At 37.3% G+C, this 20874-nt stretch overlaps 2 protein-coding genes across 3 annotated transcripts; both read left to right on the plus strand.

The window, feature by feature from the left end:
* The first annotated feature begins 1238 nt into the window (after positions 1–1238).
* On the plus strand, positions 1239–5978 carry LOC106907588 (transcriptional regulator ZNF706). Of its 2 annotated transcripts, none has more exons than XM_014973386.2 (3): positions 1239–1408; positions 2072–2220; positions 4542–5978. In XM_014973386.2, the coding sequence occupies exons 1-3, from the start codon at positions 1396–1398 to the stop codon at positions 4635–4637; spliced, it is 258 nt and encodes an 85-aa protein (XP_014828872.1). In that variant the 5' UTR covers positions 1239–1395; the 3' UTR covers positions 4638–5978. The 2 variants fall into 2 exon arrangements, with proteins under 2 accessions (XP_014828872.1, XP_014828873.1); XM_014973387.2 differs by having other exon boundaries at positions 1241–1380.
* Positions 5979–12001: 6023 nt separating this feature from the next.
* On the plus strand, positions 12002–20406 carry LOC106907587 (14-3-3 protein zeta/delta). The gene is made up of 6 exons (XM_014973385.2): positions 12002–12154; positions 14490–14801; positions 17450–17573; positions 18720–18883; positions 19195–19290; positions 19433–20406. The coding sequence occupies exons 2-6, from the start codon at positions 14499–14501 to the stop codon at positions 19487–19489; spliced, it is 744 nt and encodes a 247-aa protein (XP_014828871.1). The 5' UTR covers positions 12002–12154; positions 14490–14498; the 3' UTR covers positions 19490–20406.
* Positions 20407–20874: the final 468 nt, after the last annotated feature.

Genomic DNA, 20874 nt, shown 5'->3' on the forward strand with positions numbered 1-20874 from the left:
TAGCTGACAGTATGGACACTCTGAGGAAGCACAAAAACAACTACAAGAATGTAAGACAAGTTGTCATGCTAAGCATCTTTATTAAAAATAAAATAACATATATAAAAACTGGGTGGCACAGTTGGTATCACTGTTGCCTTGCAGCAAGAAGGTCCTGGGTTCAATTCCTGGCCTGGGGTCTTTCTACATGGAGTTTCCATGTTCTCCCTGTGTATGCTGGGTTCTCTCCAGATACTCTGGCTTCCTCCCACAGTGTAAAAAATATGACTATCAGGTTAATTGGCCTTTCCAATTGTCCCTAGTTGTGTGTGTGCATTGTTGTTTGTCCTGTCTGTCTCTGTGTTGCCCTGCAACAGACTGGTGACCTGTCCAGGGTGTACCCTGCCTCTTGCCCAAAACATTTGCTGGAGCTAGACACCAGCAGCCCTCCTGACCCCCTTAGGGACAATATGAAAACTTTCATGTCACTGTAACATTGCATATATATTTACAAATTATACAGACAGGGGCCCTGCAGAGGATGGTGAGGGGAACTGAGAAGATCCCCAGTCCCTAGGATCTGTTCCAGAGCCACTGCATGATCATTGGCAGAGACTCTGCACACACTCGTCATGATTTATTTGAAACACTGCTGTCAGTCAAACATTATTGCAACATTAAAAGCAGAACCAGGAAGAATCAGCTTGCTGTGAAAATGCTGAACTGTTAGAGTTTATGTCCTTTTACTGTTCTTTCCACTACCTTTCTTGTTTTATATATTAGATTTGTCCTTTTATCTGCTTTTGTTTTCAATTGTCTATCTATTTTGATAAATCCCAGAGAATCTGTCACGTTTTGTGGTATATTTCTGCTATTTCATGTGCAATGAAATGACAAGAAGAATTACATTTACTTTAAATATCTTCATACAAATCTCAAATATGCTACTAGTGTAATCTCATTAGTCAATAAATTCTGCAAATAACGTTCGTCCTGTAAAGTGGGTTTTTAGGCTGTATCCTGACATCTAGTGGCGAGCATTTAATCTTACACGATTAGGTCGGACGTGTTTATATATATATGAGCTGAGTAAATTTGATGTTATTTATTGTTTTGAATAAAATTCTTGATTCCGCTTTTAATTTTTTTTCAGTAGTGATTTTACGTTAATGTGTTGTCAATAAAAAAAATCCGCTATATCCATATCAGTACAAAACTGAAACCTGAAAACTCGATTTTCTTCCCGACGCTTAGGGACGACCCTGAAGGCAGCACAGTAGGCATGCGCATTAGAGCATTTTGTATGCAAACCGTTCGAAATCGACGGATGGTTCAGAGGAAGCTGGCGTTTGTTACATTTCATTTTTGTGGCAGTTGTGAATAATACAATTTTTTTTATTGGTAAGCCATTTACAGATGCTGTGTTTACGTAAGTTAAAAACGACATTTAGCATATTTTGTATATTTCTACGTATTACTCCTGCTAGTATGAAATTACAACAGGCTGATAAAATGTGTATGTTTGAGCTAGTTTAATATGACATTAGGGTTTCATTTATGTCCATCTTTTGTATATTTACCAAAATGTGATATGTGTTTTCCACCGTCTCTGTCAGTGTTACCGTTTATAACTGCTTTTAACTCAACGCTTGCAATGAGCGGTTAAGCTACAATGCTAGCCTTACGTCATTCCGTCCACGGCACGTACTGTACAGGCTTAGAATTACTCTGATGTTGTTTTGACTGCTGATAGTAAAAGTATATACATTTATCGTTTCACCTCTGCAGCAGGGTTCATACAGCCACTAAACCTGACCCAGTTCCGGTAAATTTATAGACGTCTGCTGTTTAATTTTCTTTAGGGAAATTTCCAAGTTAATTGCTTTTTGCTTGTGACCTAAAAAGAGACAATTAACCCAGTTTTGAGAGATATTTCACACCTAATGTTGCTCTGAACATTTTAAAACACATCAGCATCATTGGAGGGTTTTTAAAATGCATTTTCTGCTTTCATAGTTTGTTTTTCCACCACCTTCTCCATCCATCCTCCCTTACATACTGCCATTTTCTGTCTCCTGTCTGATTCCTTCAGGTGTAACGTCAGATATGGCCCGTGGGCACCAGAAGTTTCAGTCTCAGCAGAAAAATGCCAAAAAGCAGGCGGAAATAAAAAAGAGCAAAGGTCATGACCAGAAGGCAGCAGCCAAAGCTGCCTTGGTATACACCTGCAGTGTATGCCGGGTATGTAAATTATATGCATCAATCTGGGCACATGCTATGCTTTTGTGTGTAAATTGCTTTTAAAAAGACAACAGGAGAGTCTCAGTTATTAAAAAATGCACTCCATGCTTAGCATTATTACCATAACATCTATGGTTTACAGAAGTGTTTGTACCCACGCCATGTTGCATCACAAGCTTTATTGAATTGGGATTTCACATGATAAACAGTCGTCACACAGTAGTGCAAAATTGTGGGAGAAATATGGTGAATGGTCCTTTCTGTTTGACGGAACATCAATACAGTGTGCAACTGATCTGTTTATTTTTGGACTAACCAATTAATAATTGTATAGGAAAAGGTGCGTAGTAGAAGTTTTTTTTCTTGTTTTACAGAATTTAAAGCTAAAATTCCCACTTGAGGAGGTTTAAGCAGAACATTTATACTGTCGATGTTTATTTTGTATGTCTCGAATGCAAAATGTTTTATGTTTTTGTACAGTTTTTGTTTAATTACTGCTGTTAGTGTGTTGTTCTTTCAGCAACTGACCTTTTTTTGAGTCTGTATGCTCCCATTAAAAATTTATCGATTTCTAAATTAATTCACCATTATTCCAATAATTGATTCATCGATGGTTAATCGGATTAATAGATTATTGAAGCCCTAGAAAGAACCATTAAGCACCCTTCTTTATTTTAAAAAATAAATAGTAATAGGTAATATGTAATTCTAGTCCAAAGCTTTAAATCAGCACCTAAAATGTGAAAATAATAATTGCCTGTTTAGAATTTTAATTTGAAATGGATACTGGATAGACTGTGGTATTTCCTTCCTTAATGTGACAACAATCTAACCAAACAAAATAAAAACGTCACTCCAACAATGCTGAGTCATGTTGACGTTTTCAAATTGACTTCCCGTCTGTTTGGTTTGATTATTCATTATATTATTTGGATAGGATTGACATATTTTAATTTCCTTGTTACTGTATGCATTTGATACAGTTAGGCCTGTCGCGATAAACGATAAATCAATTAATCAGACGATAAATTAAACCTATCGACCTCATTTTAATTATGGCTTTATTGTCTCTTCCTGCCTTTTTTTCTTTCTGTTGATGGCACTGAATAAAAAAGGCTCAACTCCGGTACTCTCCACTTACCCTCCCTTCCTCATTTCCTTAGTCTAATGTCCAGCGCACACTAGACGAGTTGTCGGCCGACTGTCGGCCTATTTTCAAAACCTGAGACACATTAGCCACAGAAATCCGAGGTATAACGGTTCGATCGGGTTCGTTGTGCCGTGTGGTGTCCAGCCACATGGGCACAAAATAACGGCTGCAAGTCCAGTTAACTAATTTTACAATCAGGCATTAATCAATGCTTTACTAGAATCTACCTGTTATGCATGTGGCTAGAGTCAGCATAAAGTCCTGACTGAATGAAAATCATTATAACCCATTTATGTCACGTTAACGAAGAACAGCTGAAAACTTCGGTAGTAATTTGGCTCCAACTCCTCCCTTTGTCATTTCTATATTCTTTGCACGAAATAAATAAATATCAATGTTGTTTCCACATATCATCTCCGATGTCCACTGGACTTCCGTTGGGCCATGTCAGCTGTTTGGGATTCCCCTCCATAATTTCCCCTCAGAAAGCAGGAGGAGAATTCACGCTTTCTGATTGGCTCCCTGTCACATTCAGCTAAGCTCCCAGTCGGGGAAAACCCCTGATTTAGATCAGAGTGGCCACGACGATTTACCATAACACACCACACACTGCAGGATGATCGGTTAGATCGACCAACGATCTAAGATTGTCATAAGGAGAAAACGGGCAAAAAATGTAGTGTGAACTATTGCATTAGGTAGTCGGATGTGCCCGTTTTTTCTATTTAAATACTGAAGGGCAATACAGACTTCATAATCTGCACTCTTTTGGTTGAATGCACTATTTATTGTTTAGTTTTTATTCAAGTACATTTTTTTTGTTAATGGAGACTGAGAATCCATTTTATTTTTGTTTTTGGTTGTTTTGTTTATTTAGTTTATCAGTTCCAGTGTTACGTGTTATTTTGAAAATAAGGTGTATCTATCAGGAAATTGCATGTATTTTTAGTCATTTCCATTAAATCAGTGTCAAAAGGTCTTGACGCAATATTATCGTTTATCGCAATAATTTTTTTTAGACAATTAATCGTCCAGCAAAATTTGTTATCGTGACAGGCCTAGATACAGTCCTCTTGTTTGTAGGAGGAATCTTTTCTGTACTTGCAGTTGTTAACTTCTATTTTCATATTCCAGTTTCTCTTCTTTTTCTTTTTTTTTTCTCTTTTATCAGACGCAAATGCCTGACCCTAAAACCTTCAAGCAGCACTTCGAAAGCAAACATCCAAAGTCTCCGATGCCCCCGGAGTTGGTCGGCGTAGAGGCGTAACACGCCCACCTCCACTAATGAGACAGCTGAAGCTGATTCAGGACAGACTCTGACTTTGGACACACAACATTGAGTGTTTCAGAAGAAATATCTGTTTCTCCAGCTGATCTGGGTTTGAGTGTTTTATGCAGAAATGGTATATACTTAGTGGTTCGTCTCTTTTTTTTCTTCTTTTTTTTTACCCCCAATGGTTTTTTGGGGGGGGGATTTTTTTTCTTTGCCCTAACCTGCCAAAATTTGATCCAGGCCTGTTACCAAAGGATGGAAGATGCACAATCGACCATTTCGCCTCATTTCTAAAAAAGTCTTGCATGTCGAGTTGTAAACAGTATTTGATCATTTCCAATGCTAAATTTACAAGAGCAGCTCGTCTGTGTGCTTTGTGACTGCACCGTCTCAGGTCTCCCATTGTTGCAGAGCAGGCTGTAAAGCAGTGAGCCAGTGGTAGTGGCTCCGCTTGGTCAATCTGCCCTCCACATTTCAATCCAGCGATTTCTGCAGAATATTTGAGTTCATAATGTGTTTGGAAAGATAAATGTCAAAACGGTGGTTTGTTCCTTTTTACTTCCAAGCTGCACTGATATTGTTCCTGCCTGGAAAGATTCAACAGAGCCTAGCATGCTGGTTATTTTTGTCTATATGAAGAATATGTTGAAGACACTGCGCTACACGGGTACTGAAGTTCCTCCACCTCCCCCTCAGATTTTCATGAATTGTACATAGCTTACTTCCTGTGAAAGGTAAATAGAAGAGAGTGAAAGTTTATTCATAGTAAACTCTATCCAAAGGAAAATCCTTTGACCTCATGAAGGATCTCTTACTTAAACTTAGTTTGAAGTGAGTATAGAAGATGGTAATGGGCTGCTCCAATTCCCAGAAGTTACCATGGTCAAATATTTGTGACATACAAATACACATAACTCCTTGTGTACAGCTGTAGTTTTGATAATAATTTAGTTTATCACTGTAGAGTTTTCCAGTGTAAACGGTCTTAACAGTCACATTTCTGACATTCTTAAGTGTAAGTCTTTGTTTTCCAATCACGATTGAGGTGAAGTGTTCCGACTGAACCTGCATTAAAAGTCTGAATTGCATTACATTGTAAGTCAGCTTCGGTTATTTTTGTACAAACTTCCTATCATAACCAACAAACAGATTTAATTTATTTAAAGGAACAGTTTCTCCAACAGGTTTTTACCTTCTGGTATTGAACCACTGAATATCGTATCACTGTGCTATAAGTCTGGACTGACAACCAGCCATGTTTTTACTTTTGTAATAATCATATCTTGTCAACATAATGTAATGTTTAGTCTTTTAATAAAGGTCTTTTATATCAGATCTTCAGTGTTTGTTTTTAGCATTCTTGCATGTATAAGCAGAAATCTTCCATGATATATTTTTCATGGAATGTTTTTACATTTATTTTTGATAAATTAGAATATTAGAATAAAGCTTGTTTTGTTGACTTGAATTACTAAGTGAAACATTGATGAAACACTCAGACTGATGCTTTATGGGGTTTAATGCTAATAAACACATTTAATATTAGAATAGCTATGAATCTGTATTGAAAACCTGGGCACAAATTTTGAATCATAACTCAATCATGAAGTCTGCTGGAAACTTCATATTGCTAGCACACAATCCAAGATGGCCAGGAGCTTTTCTACAATGGAGAAATCTAAATACCTGTTAGTCTTTAACTCCTTGTGCATTGTATAATACACACTTACACTACCATACGTTAGCTAAGGAGTTGAGAGCAGTTTAGATATAGTTTTCCGTTTACAAAAAAAGAGCAATTAGAATTCTCCACTATTCTGATTTTCAGAGATTATTTGAATCCACTGTTTTTAAAATCTAAAATACTAAATTTGGAGATTTAGTTTAATTCAAAACTTTTACAAACGATATATAAAGCAAAACAAAATTAACTACTGGTAAAACCTATTTTAAAAAGTGTTTATAGTACAACAAAACAAATGTGCATTACACAGGGTAGATTTATGGAATAGCTTAAGTAAGGTAATTAAAGTCTGTACAAAATTTTAACAAAAAATCTAAAGCTAATACATATTTTTAAAAATGCAGCTGAATAACACACACCTAATATTGTAAATAACACAGAATGAGTGGTATTTAATCTAATTTACTGTATTTTGCACCAATTCTATTTGTAATAGGATGCATTTTTCTTTGATTTGCTCAAATAAAGACAAAATATACTGCTCAAAAAAATAAAGGGAACATTTCACTTTAATTTTGTGTGTGGCTCCAAATCCAGGCCTCCATTGGTTAATAAATTTGATTTCCATTGATGATTTTTGTGTGATTTTGTTGTCAGCACATTCAACTTTGTACAGAACAAAGTATTCAATGAGAATATTTCATTCATTCAGATCTAGGATGTGTTATTTGAGTGTTCCCTTTATTTTTTTGAGCAGTGTATATACCAGAAATTTAAGAAATGCATTTTCATTCAGAAATATGGGCTTACTGAAGCTTGAATAACATAATGAGATTAGGTTCAGAAGGCCATTTTAATCTGACAAGCAAGCCCCATCAGAACATGTTCTAACTCAATATGACATTATGTACATTCTGGAAGAAAGTGAAGCTGGTTATTTCTATATAATATGGAAATATTTAGTATTTACTACATATTTTAAACTAATTTTACATTAATCTTGTCACACTGATGAGGAATCCTGCAGCTCACTCTTAGCCTGTGCAATTGCCAGGTCAGGATAATGTACTATAATACTTACATTTATAAGTGTATGTATGAATGTAAAAACTATACATAGTTATTTTATTTAGAACAAATACATAAATGTTCCACGAGCTCTCAGATTTCTAATCTCTAATTAGAAAAGATATATCTTATATCTCTATTTTTTTAGCTTGTCAGGACTTGTTCACTGTTGAAACCAGTCATTGAGATTTTAGGGATTTTTAAATAATGACCTAATGCCATTAGTCATCAGCCATGGTTTCCTGTCACAAGCCATTGTCACAGTCTGTAAAATAAACTATGTGATCCTGACAAGCCACGTCATAAATTCTGTAGACAGTTCTTTGTTTTTTTGTTGTTTTTTTTTCCAGTTCTCTAGACAAGGTTTCAGGGAATTAAGATTTACCTGAACTGCAAGGTTGATTTCATAGCTTATACGAGGAGCACATCATATTAAAAAAAATAATAATTAACTGAATACCTGCTGTAAAGACAAACGAATGCCCATTTGGACTCCAAAAAGTTCAGAATAAGTTGAACATTTGGAGCTAGAGCTCTGTTCTGCTGCACAGGAGGAAAATCCTCATCATTTAATCACAGCATCCGTCTTTGGAGATTTGTAGCTTTCCAACTTCTTAGGAATGATTGTTGTAAATCAATAAGTCTGACATCAGGGTTCTGTGATGAACACTTGTCTTAAAGACTTTTAACTACTTTCACTGCAAAAACATTAAATCTTACCAAGTATTTATGGTCTAGTTTCTAGTGCAAATATTGTAAACTTGAAATATGACAAAATTAACTAATAAGTGACTTTTCAGCAAAGATATAAGCTTTTAAGTCAATAATTCCTTGATATTGATGAAAAAGTAATTATTCAATTAGCATATTATCTCACTTAAAGTATAGGGGGAAATGTGATGTTATAAGTGAAATAATCTGCCAGTGGAATTTGTACTTTTTCATCAATATTAAAAAAATGATTGACATAAAACTTTCTGAAAAGTTACTTGTTAGTTAATTTTGCATTATTTCAAGTGTACTAAGATACTTGCACTAAAAAATAGACAAAAACACTTGGTGAGATTTTGTGTTTTTTCAGTGTTGATGGTACACTTAGTATTCCTCCCAGACCCCATTTGGTCAAGCTTTTTGGTGAAGCTTTAACTTCCTGTCTAAGATATTCCTTCAAACTTTCCACATAATGTTTCTTCCTCATGATACTGATCATCTATTTAGTAGAGCGCTCCAGTCCATCCTGCAGCCAAACAGCCTCACAACAGGATGTTCCCACTTCCTGGCCTCACAGTTGGGATGGTGTTCTCATGCTTCCAATGTTTCTTTTTCTTCTAAATGTAAGGATGGTCACTACAGCCAAATGCCTCAAGAGTTCCAGGACATGTCTTTAAATATTGTCTTTGTCTCTATGTGAGTTTTCTAACTATGATGTAGATTTTTATGCAATTTCTAGAATAATGACTTCTTCCTCTCTGAGCGGCCTTCCAGCCCATCTTGGTACAGAACTCATTTCACTGTGCAATCGCTCTTTCACCAGCCTCAGTCAGCCTTTTCACAGAGTATTTTGCTTCTTTTTAAGGGTATGAAAACACTTTCATACCCTTAGTATAACAGGGAATATTTCCACACTGTCTATACTTTATCTTGGTGTATAAAAACACTAAAAAAAATCTCTATTTTGACTATGTGAAATAAAATTTGGTTAAAAAAACAGAAAAGAAAAAGGTTTACTCAGATTTAATTTCAAACATTGTGGGGAAAAAAAAGTCATAAAATGTATGTTAACACTTGGTTTTAACTCTACATGTTAGAGATTGTGTTTATCTTTTTACCCCAAGTGTAATAGAAAAAGTCTCTATGCCCGCAATTTCTGCTTTTAAAAATCAGTGAAATTGTTTATTTTATAAGTATTACCCTAACCCTAACTGGAAAGCACTAAAGTAAAAAAAAATTAACGGTTCACCACCTCATCAGAAGACCAAAATGAATGAGATTTTCACATGATGGAGGTAGGTTTACCTACCAGATGATGACTGTATGTAAACTTCTGAGTGGCACTGGTAAGGTGTGAGTCTCCTGGGTTTCCAGTAATACAGTCATGCACTTTCTTGTTTTCAGAGGAATGCTGGGCGTTTCCCAGTGTTTACGTAAGACCTTTTCTCATGCGGTTGCATCACTCCTGATCCTAACCAGACCTGAGTCGCTTTTCTGCTGTTCAGAAACGTCGGTGCGCCTCTGAGGCAACCCAGTTTGTTTTGTTTCGGTGTCGCCCATCTGCTTGTCCCCTTTGGAAATGTGTTTTTGTAAGAGATCTCTCCCCCTCCGGAAGTGTGTGTGTGTTTGTGCGTTTGTTTGTAATACCTTGTGGGGACGATTTTCCTGACATATACTACGTTGTGGGGACCAATTGCTCCTTGTGGGGACCGGAGCCTGGTCCCCACGAGGGGAAACCCGGTTTTTGGGTCAGGGGTCAGATTTAGGGCTAAGGTATGAATTGAGTTTTGGTTAGGGTTAGGGTTAGGTATGTGATGGTTAGGGTTAGGAAAAGGGTACAGGTAAGGTTTAGGCTATAGAAATGAATGGAAGTCAATGGAAAGTCCCCACAAAGATAGCAACACAAACATGTGTGTGTGTGTGTGTGTGTGTGTGTGTGTGTGTGTGTGTGTGTGTGTGTGTGTGTGTGTGTGTGTGTGTGTGTGTGTGTTTGTATGTGTGTGTGTGTGCGTGCACTGGGGCTAAAGAGGAGCCGCTTCTTAAATTCCAATCAACACCACTGTCACTCTCTCCTCACACTTTACCGCAACTGACTCGGATTCAGTATTTGCTCTGTGTGTGTTAAAGAGAGACCTATGTGGGATGGTAGTGGAAAGTTACAGTCATGTCCTTGAAGAATAAATGTTTCTGACATACTTACCTGTTTTTCTCTCCAAATATATCTATTCTGAACTGAATCTTTACTTCTTTCAAGCTCTGTTATTTGTACAATATGCTTTTATGGACTTTTAGCTACCATGAAAATTATTCACCTCCTTTAATAGCTACCATGCAGCTGGCCCATCATGGGAGTGGGGAGAGCTGAGAGTCACATAGCATGTTATGTCTTCCCAGGGCCAGGAATGTAACACCTGGAAATTAGTCATCGGCTTTTGGCCACTTTTACAAAAGGGTGGGACACATTCACAGCACTTACCTAAAGGACATAACAATCAGAAAGATGTCAGAGCTAAAAAGAATGTTTGTGAAGACTGAAGAACAGATGACAATGCTAAGAGTTGAAATAACAGGGAATAATGCAAAATTGCAGATCAGGAAGAATTGGTTAGTTTGTCCTCCTGGTTTCACACAAGAGAAGAGTTTAATAACTGCATCAGTGTGTCGAGAAATAGATGGTGTGCACAGTGCAACCAATAATTCTACTATTGTTAGACAGTTTTTCAATATCACTTCAGTGAAATGTGACTATGAATGTTACACAAGAGAGCTAAAAAGACACAACATATGGCTTTCATAATATAGGAAATTATACACCCAGGACTCTCCATTTATGGATTATTTCCTATTATTTCAGACTGCCTCTGTAGTTTTAGTTCTTCTCACAGATATTAATGCTTTATTGGCTTCACCCTTTCAAAATATAGGAAAATTTTGAGACTTAGTAAAAATAACTTTGATTATGTAACACATTTCTTTTTTTTTCTGTGTTAATTTCCTTAGTCATTTTTACTGTATTCTATGTGCTAATCCTCTCCACTTTAGTGTTTTCAACTGAAACTAACATGAGAACTGTTGCCATTACAGAAAGATTTGTGTTCAACACTTAGCCATTGTTCCGGTGTGCAGAAGCTGCTTCTCTGTTTGTGTCTGTGCATGTGCATACAAGACATGGCTCACGGACAGTAAAACCCACCTAACTGGTTTCTAAAGCTTTTATAGTGGAGTCCCTATGGGTTGGAGTTTCACCCTTCCCTGACCACAGTTTATTTAGACAGTAGACATGTATTTTCCTCCTTATTTTCTTCCTCTTCTTTTGCTCCTGTCTCTGCACATTGCAGCCAATATTATCTGATCCGTCCTTAAATAGGTTACAAGCTTGAAATCTTTGCTCAAGGGGAAATCATGTGACACGGCAAAAATAGCTTCACTCTCTCCCTTTGGAAACCAACCAGAATGCAAAAATAGTAGTTTCTATTAGGAAAGTACCATAGCTGTGTCTTGTGTTCCAGTTTGTGGTGCCCTCTGCGTCTTGAGCAAATACCTGGTGTTTTCAAAAACACACTTTTTAGATGATTATCATAACTACTTACTACTTAAGATATTCTATTAGTTTCTGTGTCTGCTAGGTCTATTTATTTCCCTGCTCCAAAGTTCTGATTCAGAGAATGTGATTTACAACGTTGAAGGGGTTAAAAAGTAATAGGTTTCAGTTTTCTTGTTGCAAGAAAACCGCAATAGGGAGAGTACAGTTTTCCGTGTTTCAACGTGATTATACAGAATCACAGCAAATTATGCTATAGTGATAAATTATTTCCAAAATGTTTTTAAAATAAAGCTAACAGGGGATGTAAAAAACAACTACAACTCCCACAAACCGTCACGTCTGGTCACCCTGGTAACGTTTGACGTCAGTCCTCATTTGCCTCGGCGCTACTCTGGCCGTGTCTTGGACCGGTGTGATTGGGAGGAAACCCCGTTGACTGCACTCATTCGGACAGGCTGAGAGAATCAGCTGCACCTTGGTACGCCGACATCTACTAATATTCAGGTATGAAACAACGGTGGCTTTAGAAAAGATGTCTTCGGTTTGATATATTTTATATGTACTTTTTTTTTTAAATGAGTGTAAATAAATAACTGGCGGTCGAAGAAGCCCATTGTCTACGGGTTACTGGCAGGACTGGGTGTAGCGGGGACGCACATCAAACTACAGAACAAAGGCTAGCTTAGCTAACGTTTCAGTTCGGGATGTGTCTAATGGCTGATTTTCTAACTGAAAATAGAAAGGCGTGTCAGTTGAGAGTAGGCTGAAATCCTGCTTGATACAAATGTTAAACATGTTACCTGAAACTGTGCCGTAGATAACCGATGAGGCAAATGAGGGCTTGCTGGAAATGGCATTGTCCCAGTGAACTATTAGCTAGAGCCGATATCTATATGGCATCTTGCAAATATGGTCAATTTACATTGCTACACCCCTTCGTTTGTGACAAAGTAATTTCCGTTTTTTCTCCCCCAAGTGATTATTTTTAGGTACTAAAAAAAAACAAACGAGTTAAGTAAACGTAACATTTCCAAGTGGGCATTTTGCCAGGCCACATTAAATGTTATGTTCAGTTTGCTACAAAACGGTGTTAATTTCACCTTTATTACGTTTAGAAAAGCTGTCTAACTTGGAAAGCGTCTTTTTCAGGAAATAGTTGGCGCCATAGTAGAAAGTCGTCGGTCACGAGGGCCTAGCCTGTAGCCCGGTGCACTTTTTAACGGGGCTGTTTCTGTAGAGGGAATATGCTATCCTCTTCACCAGTTGCACATTTGCTTTAATATCTGCCAGAACGTGTCGTCCTAACAAAATCTTCAAACGAACTTTTCGTGTTTTAGCTTCCGCTTGTCGGACAAGCTACAGGTACAGGGATGGGTGTGGTGAGTGTGAATGAGAGAAAAGGAGGGGGCCACATTAACGCTGAAGGCTAGAAAAGCCTTACTGAATGGAGTGACACTACTGTGATTGCAACATTATTTCTTTTAGATTATTCTTTTTTTTGTCTTGATAACGCTCATTTGTTGCGAATGTGGGTGGATTAGCAACATTTTAATAAGGAGTGACCGACAAAACGAGCTTAAAGGCGAAAGTTCGTGAATTGGCTTTTAGAATGATACAAAGATCATCCTCTAGGTCAAATATCCATAAAATTACCACCCTGTAGTGAATTCCCCTGTTAACCCAAAGAAAATATTTAGCACAAAAATGCCATAATTCTACAGATTTTTAGGTATTACCACAGATCATTGAACAAATATATTTAACTACTTTACCCTTTCATTACTTAATATATTTAGTAATTAGTACATTTTAGTGTTTTTTAAAAAATGTAGTAGAACCCATTAGCAGATATCTTAAAGTCCATTATTGACATCAAAGACGTAATTATCACAGCGGTCATATTTTAGTATATAAATATAATTATCAGTTTCTTTTTTCTTTTCAAGAATTCTGTTCGCAACAAAATCAATCATGCTTTTAAATTTGCCCTAACCTTCTAACAGTTAGAAAATCAAACATTATTGAGCAAATTTATGGGTGTATTTTTTATTTATTTATTTTTTTGGTAAATGTATTTCCTCTCAAATCTGCCTTGATAGCAGTTTGCCTCATTAAAAGAGAAATAGTCCTCGCCAGGTTGCAAAAGCATAAATCCAGTGACTGGAACCACAATGGCAGCTACATAATAGCCTAATAGCTCATTATTTTTTTAATTTTTTACCATAGCCAAGAAAATGCCATTCGTCACACATACACTGCCAGTCTGTTCGTGTTCAAACCTTTACACTCCTTGCCCACATAGTTGAGGTATTTAACAAGTTTCCCTCTGTTTGGAACACCAGGAAACTTACCACTTAATAATGGTTTAGACAGAACTTTGTGTGAAACTAAATCTGGATGGATTTTATTTTTGGCATCCATTTACCACCCAATTTATTTTTTCTTAGCATTTTACGATGGGTCATCATTATGAAATAAATCTTAATTAAAACCTTGCTGGTCATTTCTTGTAAAAAAAAAATAAATTATTTTAGCAGTTTTTCTCTATTCTCTAATGTTAGCTTGGTAATAATTAGTCAGGGTATTTGCTCCGGTAGCCAACCATTAGTGAGCTGCTTAATAGACATGCTGATGCTAGCTCAATAATTGCACTTTTAAAAGTTATTTTTAATAAGAATGATGGATGGCATTCATTAGGGTCCATGCTGTCAGTGCAGAATGTCTTAATGAAGGGCAGTTAGCGGTGCTGCACTGCAGCGTTACAGTTTCTCCAGCTGTCTATTTAATTTTTAATTTACCTCTGCGTGACTTCTTTGTCTTTTGCTCCCTGCCCCTGCAGTGAGCAGCCATGAGTGAATCACCTCAGAAGGAACTGGTACAAAAGGCCAAGCTGGCTGAGCAGGCCGAGCGCTACGACGACATGGCCGCCGCCATGAAATCGGTGACGGAGGAGGGCGAGGAGCTGACGAACGAGGAGCGCAACCTGCTGTCGGTGGCCTACAAAAACGTGGTGGGCGCCCGGCGCTCGTCTTGGCGCGTGGTGTCCAGCATCGAGCAGAAAGCAGATGCCAGCGAGGGCAGACAAGCCAAGGTCAAAGAGTACCGGGAGAAAATCGAGGGAGAGCTGAAAGAAATCTGCAATGACGTTCTGGTGAGTTTGGATCCGTCTCTTATTCTTTATTGCCTCCCTTTTGTTGGTTTCCGTATGAGGACACAAATAGTCCTGTTTCTTCCTTTAAAAACAGAGCAACATGCATGTATATTAAGTTTGTCGTTGGGTTTAATTTTTAAATCACTTTCATATTAGGTTTAAATAGGATTTCAAAGAGCCAATTACAGAAAGAGTTGGTCATCTGAATATTATAATTCAAGGCTGGTTCATTAACAAGACCAAATTGTTTCCTGAAAAAGCTGATCTGTAAACATGTTTAATATTTTTGGTTCTGGTCTTACCCAGGTTCCTCTGCTCTATGTGACGTAGTAGATGTGTAAGTCTATTAAGAAGGCTCGACTTAACAATACTAATGCTCAAAGTGAGTCATCTCTCCTGCAGTTGTATGTACTACTGTTGTAACAAAGCAGAAGCTTTAAAGTTTATTTTTAATGATTTACCTATCTATATATATATATATTTTTTTTTTTTTTCATAATTTTTTTTGTCAGTTGACGTGAGGATGTGTAACATGCTATAGAATAGTTAATCGGTTATCTGTAGTGGTTGGCATGAGGAAGTGTTATACCACAAAGTGTTTAGATAACTTACCATTTAATACTTAGTTTTGGTTGAATCAGTTTTACTACTTGTTAAATTCCAATCACCTTAAGGCCACTTTATTTGTTAAATTAGTGTTTATAATTTTGTACCTGTATAAACCTCTTCATTGTTGCGCAGGGCCTCAGCATGTTATCTGCCCAGCGATGACTCAAAGTCTTAATCCTATAATGACCGAAGCTGACCCTCCAGTATTGTGCATCACTTCGAGCCTTATGGAGGGTAAAAGAAACGGATTGTATTGATAGAGGAAGAAGAGTTGAGTTTAGGTTTTGTCCAGTCAAAGCTAAAGGACTTTATTTATGTTTTGATTTTAACAGGAGAAAATGTTTTAAAATCATAAAATATGATGAAGTATGTATTTAACCATCTACCTTTTATATTGTTCCCACCCTTAGAGTCTATTCAGCAGTAGTAACAGCACTATTATAATGCTGCTTTAAATCAACATAGAGGGTGTGGCAGCTTTTTGTCCTGCTGGGCTCCCCCTACTGTTCCTGAATGCAACAGCAATGTTTTAAAATATTTTGAATAAGCTTTACACATGGAAATATTTTTGAGATTTTTTTTTATCTTATCAAAATACATCACCTTGTTTTTTAATAGACAAGAACAAAGCTTTATGTAATTAAACCTACGATAATTACTAGTCTAACAGAAACATGTCATTTCTTTTCAGCCACTGTTGGATAATAACCCATTTATGGTCTCATGCGTTTCCATTTTAGTTTTAAATCCATTATACTGCATGAATATGAAATGCTTACATTTATATTTTATGCAGCTGTCGGTTTTATTGTGAGGTAAATGGGAATAAAAGCAGTTTTTCCCCTACCTGATGTGCTATTTAGAGATATGTTTAAGTTTTAGCTACAATTTTATTAGCAGGGCTTGTGGAATCTAATGCTCACTATGCTGCACTGCTGTCCCATTCTGCTCTCACAGATCAATAAACCACTGGCTTGCACACGTTTTTCTATTCTAAATGACATGAATTGGATTTTCCGTTGACCCCAAACAGCCATGCGAGACCTTTGTATGTTTAAACTCCTACTTCCCTATAAGAGGTTTTTTTGTTTTTAAATTGTGCAGAAACACCATTCCTATTTCAGTGTAATTTTCTTCTGCTCTGTACCGCCATAGTGATATCCTGATTTTAGCTGTGCCCTTGCCAGTGGCCTAGTTCTACATTCACATCCCACAGGGCGTCCCCTATCTTTCACATTGGTTTAAGAGCATTCAGCAAATGCATGCTCTCATTAGCCTTGTTTATCCCTTTATCCTTTTAATATGCAAATGAGCTGTATTCAAAGAGGGTCTTGAGAACTTTAAAAACAGCCCATTGTCTTCCAGTCGATTTGGATTTGAGCGGCGATCCCACATTGTAATTTATTTTGTAGGATCATTAATAAAGGTGTTTTGCTTCTCTCCAACAGGAGAATCCATAGATTTATGCTATCATGTCATAAGTTTCATAATCAAAAGTTCTAACAGCAGGTTACCATTGCTCACAATGAGATGGCCGGCTTTCCTTCAGCTAGCGCTCAGGTTAGCAACCAGAGCAGATTATCAAGCAGTGCATGCTTGTGTCACAGAGAGCCAAGCTGGTGTCTATGTGACCTACTTCCTCATCAGTTCAGCTGCCTGCTTCCTCTCCCTAGTCACACCAGCTTCCATCCATACTCCTAGTATCCCTTTATCTCTTCAGATCACTCCTCTCCCCCAATGCACCCCACCCATATGCTATCATGCTATCACATCCACATAGGTCCATCCCCCTCTGTGGTCCCTGAAGCATCTGTGATGTAGCCTGGCCAATTTTTTCAAGCCTGGAGGTTAATTAGACATGCCCAGCTTATTTCTACCACCGATTTATGTCCGAAACCTGTGGATTGGAAAATCTGTGTTCTTGCTCAGGTTGAACAACAACTGTGTGTTTTGGGGGAACAAGTGGATGTAAAATTTAGAAGGTAGATGAATACAAACTTGAAAAAATAAAGCAACTTTTTTTTGTTTTGCTTTCACAGGTTCTTTTGGACAAGTTCCTCATCCCCAAAGCAGAGGCAGCAGAGAGCAAAGTATTTTATTTGAAAATGAAAGGAGACTACTTCCGCTACTTGGCTGAGGTGGCGACAGGAGACGAGAAAGACGGTACGCCTCTGTTCACTTCTGCTATATGCAACATTGCTGATGTGTCACAGTGAGACTACTGTCATTCATAGCAGTCCTTTCTTTTAAAGTTCTTCACTTTTTTCTATTTTATATGACAAAATTGAAATTGTAACGTATTGCACACCACATCCAATTGATGTCTCGATGTGCCTAAACAGCAAGTGATTGTCATTGGTTCTCTTTTAAGCAGTTTAATTTTCATTTGTTCAGTGGCTGTGACTTCCTGTTCTTTGGTCTCATAGAAGATGCGCTCCAGTGCCAAGACTGAAATGGTGTTAAAACAATCTAGTTCACTTTTGTCACCACAATGACCTTTTTTTCTTCTTCTTTTATTTCACTAAACCCTTCTAGAACAATTCCCAGGGTAAATACTCCTACAGTTTGTTTACCCTGGTGATGATGTCGTGCAATTACTGTAATTAAGTAATTGCACTTTTTGATGCGCCTTTATCGATATTCTGCAACACACAACTGTTTTTAGTTCAAACTGCATCATGGAACGAAGCATCAAAGTAGCGGGGTCATAGACAGGAAGTCAAAGCACTTTACATTACAGAAGCAACACGTCACTTAGAAATGGATCTGTTCTGAGTAGTTCATAAAAGGTTCATACAGTATTGGACCAAAAAGTAAACGAGTAAAATAAGCAGCCGAACATGGCACTGTGCAATAGAAACTAAAAGCTACTTTGTTGCAGCATGTGCAATCCTGTTTGCTAAAACTTGCAGCCTTTATTTTAAATGATGTATGTGAAAACCTGATCCTCGTATGTTTAAAACAGAAAAGATAGGATAAATCCTCCAAATCTTCTCCAGTGTTGTTACAGAACTTTTTTTTGTTTGCTTTATATTCCTTTATGCTAACATGTCTTATAAATTACTAAATAAATGTCACACCGTTATATATAGGATAGTATTAGAGAGGCAGTGTTTGAAAGCTTTAAAAATTGCCTCTGAGAATAAGTCAAAATAATCAAGTTTAAACTCGATGACTAGAACTTAAACTTAGTATATTCAAATTAGTGTATGTCCAATTATCCTATTGCATTATAAAATGCTTAAAATTAGGTCCTGTGCTCAGATGATTCTGTTTTCTCATAATGTTTTTTTGTCATTATTATTTCAGGCATCATCAAAGATTCACAGAAGGCTTACCAACAGGCCTTTGACATCAGCAAAGCAGAGATGCAGCCGACGCACCCCATACGCCTCGGACTAGCCCTTAATTTCTCTGTGTTCTTCTACGAGATCCTCAACTCCCCTGAAGAGGCTTGCAAGCTAGCCAAGCAGGTAATTCAGTACTCAAGAATGCAGATGCTTTGTATTCAATGCAATTAATTGCAGATCACCAACAAACACACACTTATCCTTTCATTTTCAAATGTGATGGAGTGGAACCCAGACATCCCTCTCTCCAGAAATATTCTCCAGCTTTTTCTTGAGGCATCTCAAATTGTTCCCAGGAACATAAAGTTTATATATGTTCCCCTACAGTGAGATCTGGGTGACTGATGAATGGATGGACCTTCTGAATAGGCAGACATGAAAGACAAATCGCATCCTCTTATCGTACCTTTAAAAATTGACTTTATTTCCTCCAGGCTTTCGACGATGCCATCGCAGAGCTTGACACACTGAGTGAAGAATCGTACAAAGACAGTACACTAATCATGCAGCTATTGAGAGACAACTTGACAGTAAGTTTCCCTTTTTAATTTCGATTTATTTATTTTTTTATTTTATTTTGCGTAATAAAATTTTTTGGGGATTGGAGAAAATTGGATGAGCAAAGCAAAGAGTTGAGCGATTCAAAAGTTTGATCACTGTCTCCTTCCTCAGCTTTGGACTTCTGACAACGCAGTCGAGGGAGAGGAATCAGAGGAGCCCAAAGAATGAGCCTCACCCTCAAAGTCATCCCCGTCTGCCTGACATCATCCAAAGTCCTCTTTATTGTGATCAGCACTTGACCACCTCATCCATGACATCCAGTTTGATCCTTTGTTTCTCTATCTAGGTCATCCCTCTCTTTTTGGTTTGCTGTTTGTTCTGCAGTAAGTGCAGATAAACAGGTTGGGGCTTTAAAGTGTGATGGGAGGGTTCATGCATGTTTTGGGGTTGGGTTGCCTGCTGACCTTGTTCCAGGGTCTAAGCATTTTTTGGGGTTTTCCCGTCGTGAAACGTGCAGCAAGCAGTTTTAAAAGCCACAAAAAAAAAAAAGAATTACTGCGTGTGTCCTAAATATTAAAGGTGCTGTTTGTACGCAGCCACATCTTTTGATGATCAGTTAGTGGTTGCTCAATACCAACCTGCCCACTTGTACCTGACTCGGCAGAAGGAGGAAATACAGCAAAGGCAGACACAATGATGACATAATGGGGGAGAGCTGGTGATGAAGGGCCAGATTTTTACACAGGTTACATTCCATAAACTGTTATCAACCTTCTACTGTCTTTTTTTTTTTTTTTTTTCTTTTGTTGGGGGGCTGCTTTTGTATGTCTATGTATCCATTACGAGGTATAGAAAATTAAAAGAACAAGAGCACAAGCTTGTACTGTTGCTGTTTTTGTATGAGCACCTCAGTAAGTATAAAAAAATCCCACTTTTTATATAATGAAAAGTTTTTGAAAATAAGTTTTTTTTTCCAGTTCTTGCATAAAGTTGGTCAAAGGGTAGTCTGGAGAAGTAAACGGTTGTTGTTGGCGGGTTAGCTTTGTCTGTCTTTGGAGTTTTCATACTAAACACTTGAGCGTAACTGTTATTTGGGGGTAATGCATAATTTCATTTAAGTAAAATAAACAATTTAAAAGGTTCAACTTGTCCTTTGTTTTCCTTACTTGAATATATAGTAATCTTCAGTGTTCTGCTATGACTCATAACATGTTTCAAAGTAATCTGCAAGCTCAGCATTTAAGTATGGTCACCTAAAAGTTCAGTTTGGCTAAACATATTAATCTGGATAAGGTTTTAAGATTTTAATCTCTTGTAGAAAACAGGACATGCATTTACACTTTTTAATTACCTTGTTTTAAATAAACCATACTGTAAATGTTAGTTTTGATTTAATGTTGCTAAAATGTAGCAAGCTAATCCTGTCTTTTTTTTTTTTTTTTGCTTTTGGTTCCCTTCTAGACGTTAACAGTTGAAATGCATCAGACAATGGATGGAAAACTTTGCAGTTTGTTGTTCTGAATAAGATCGTTTCCACTGTGGTTTGTTCCAAAAGGGAAAACCTCCATATTCTTTGCTGCCATGAATGGAGAGTCGGCTACCCATAAACTACC

The sequence above is a fragment of the Poecilia mexicana genome, unplaced genomic scaffold, assembly GCF_051168715.1.
Source record: "Poecilia mexicana isolate PSO_F unplaced genomic scaffold, ASM5116871v1 scaffold_6, whole genome shotgun sequence".
NCBI lineage: Eukaryota > Metazoa > Chordata > Actinopteri > Cyprinodontiformes > Poeciliidae > Poecilia > Poecilia mexicana.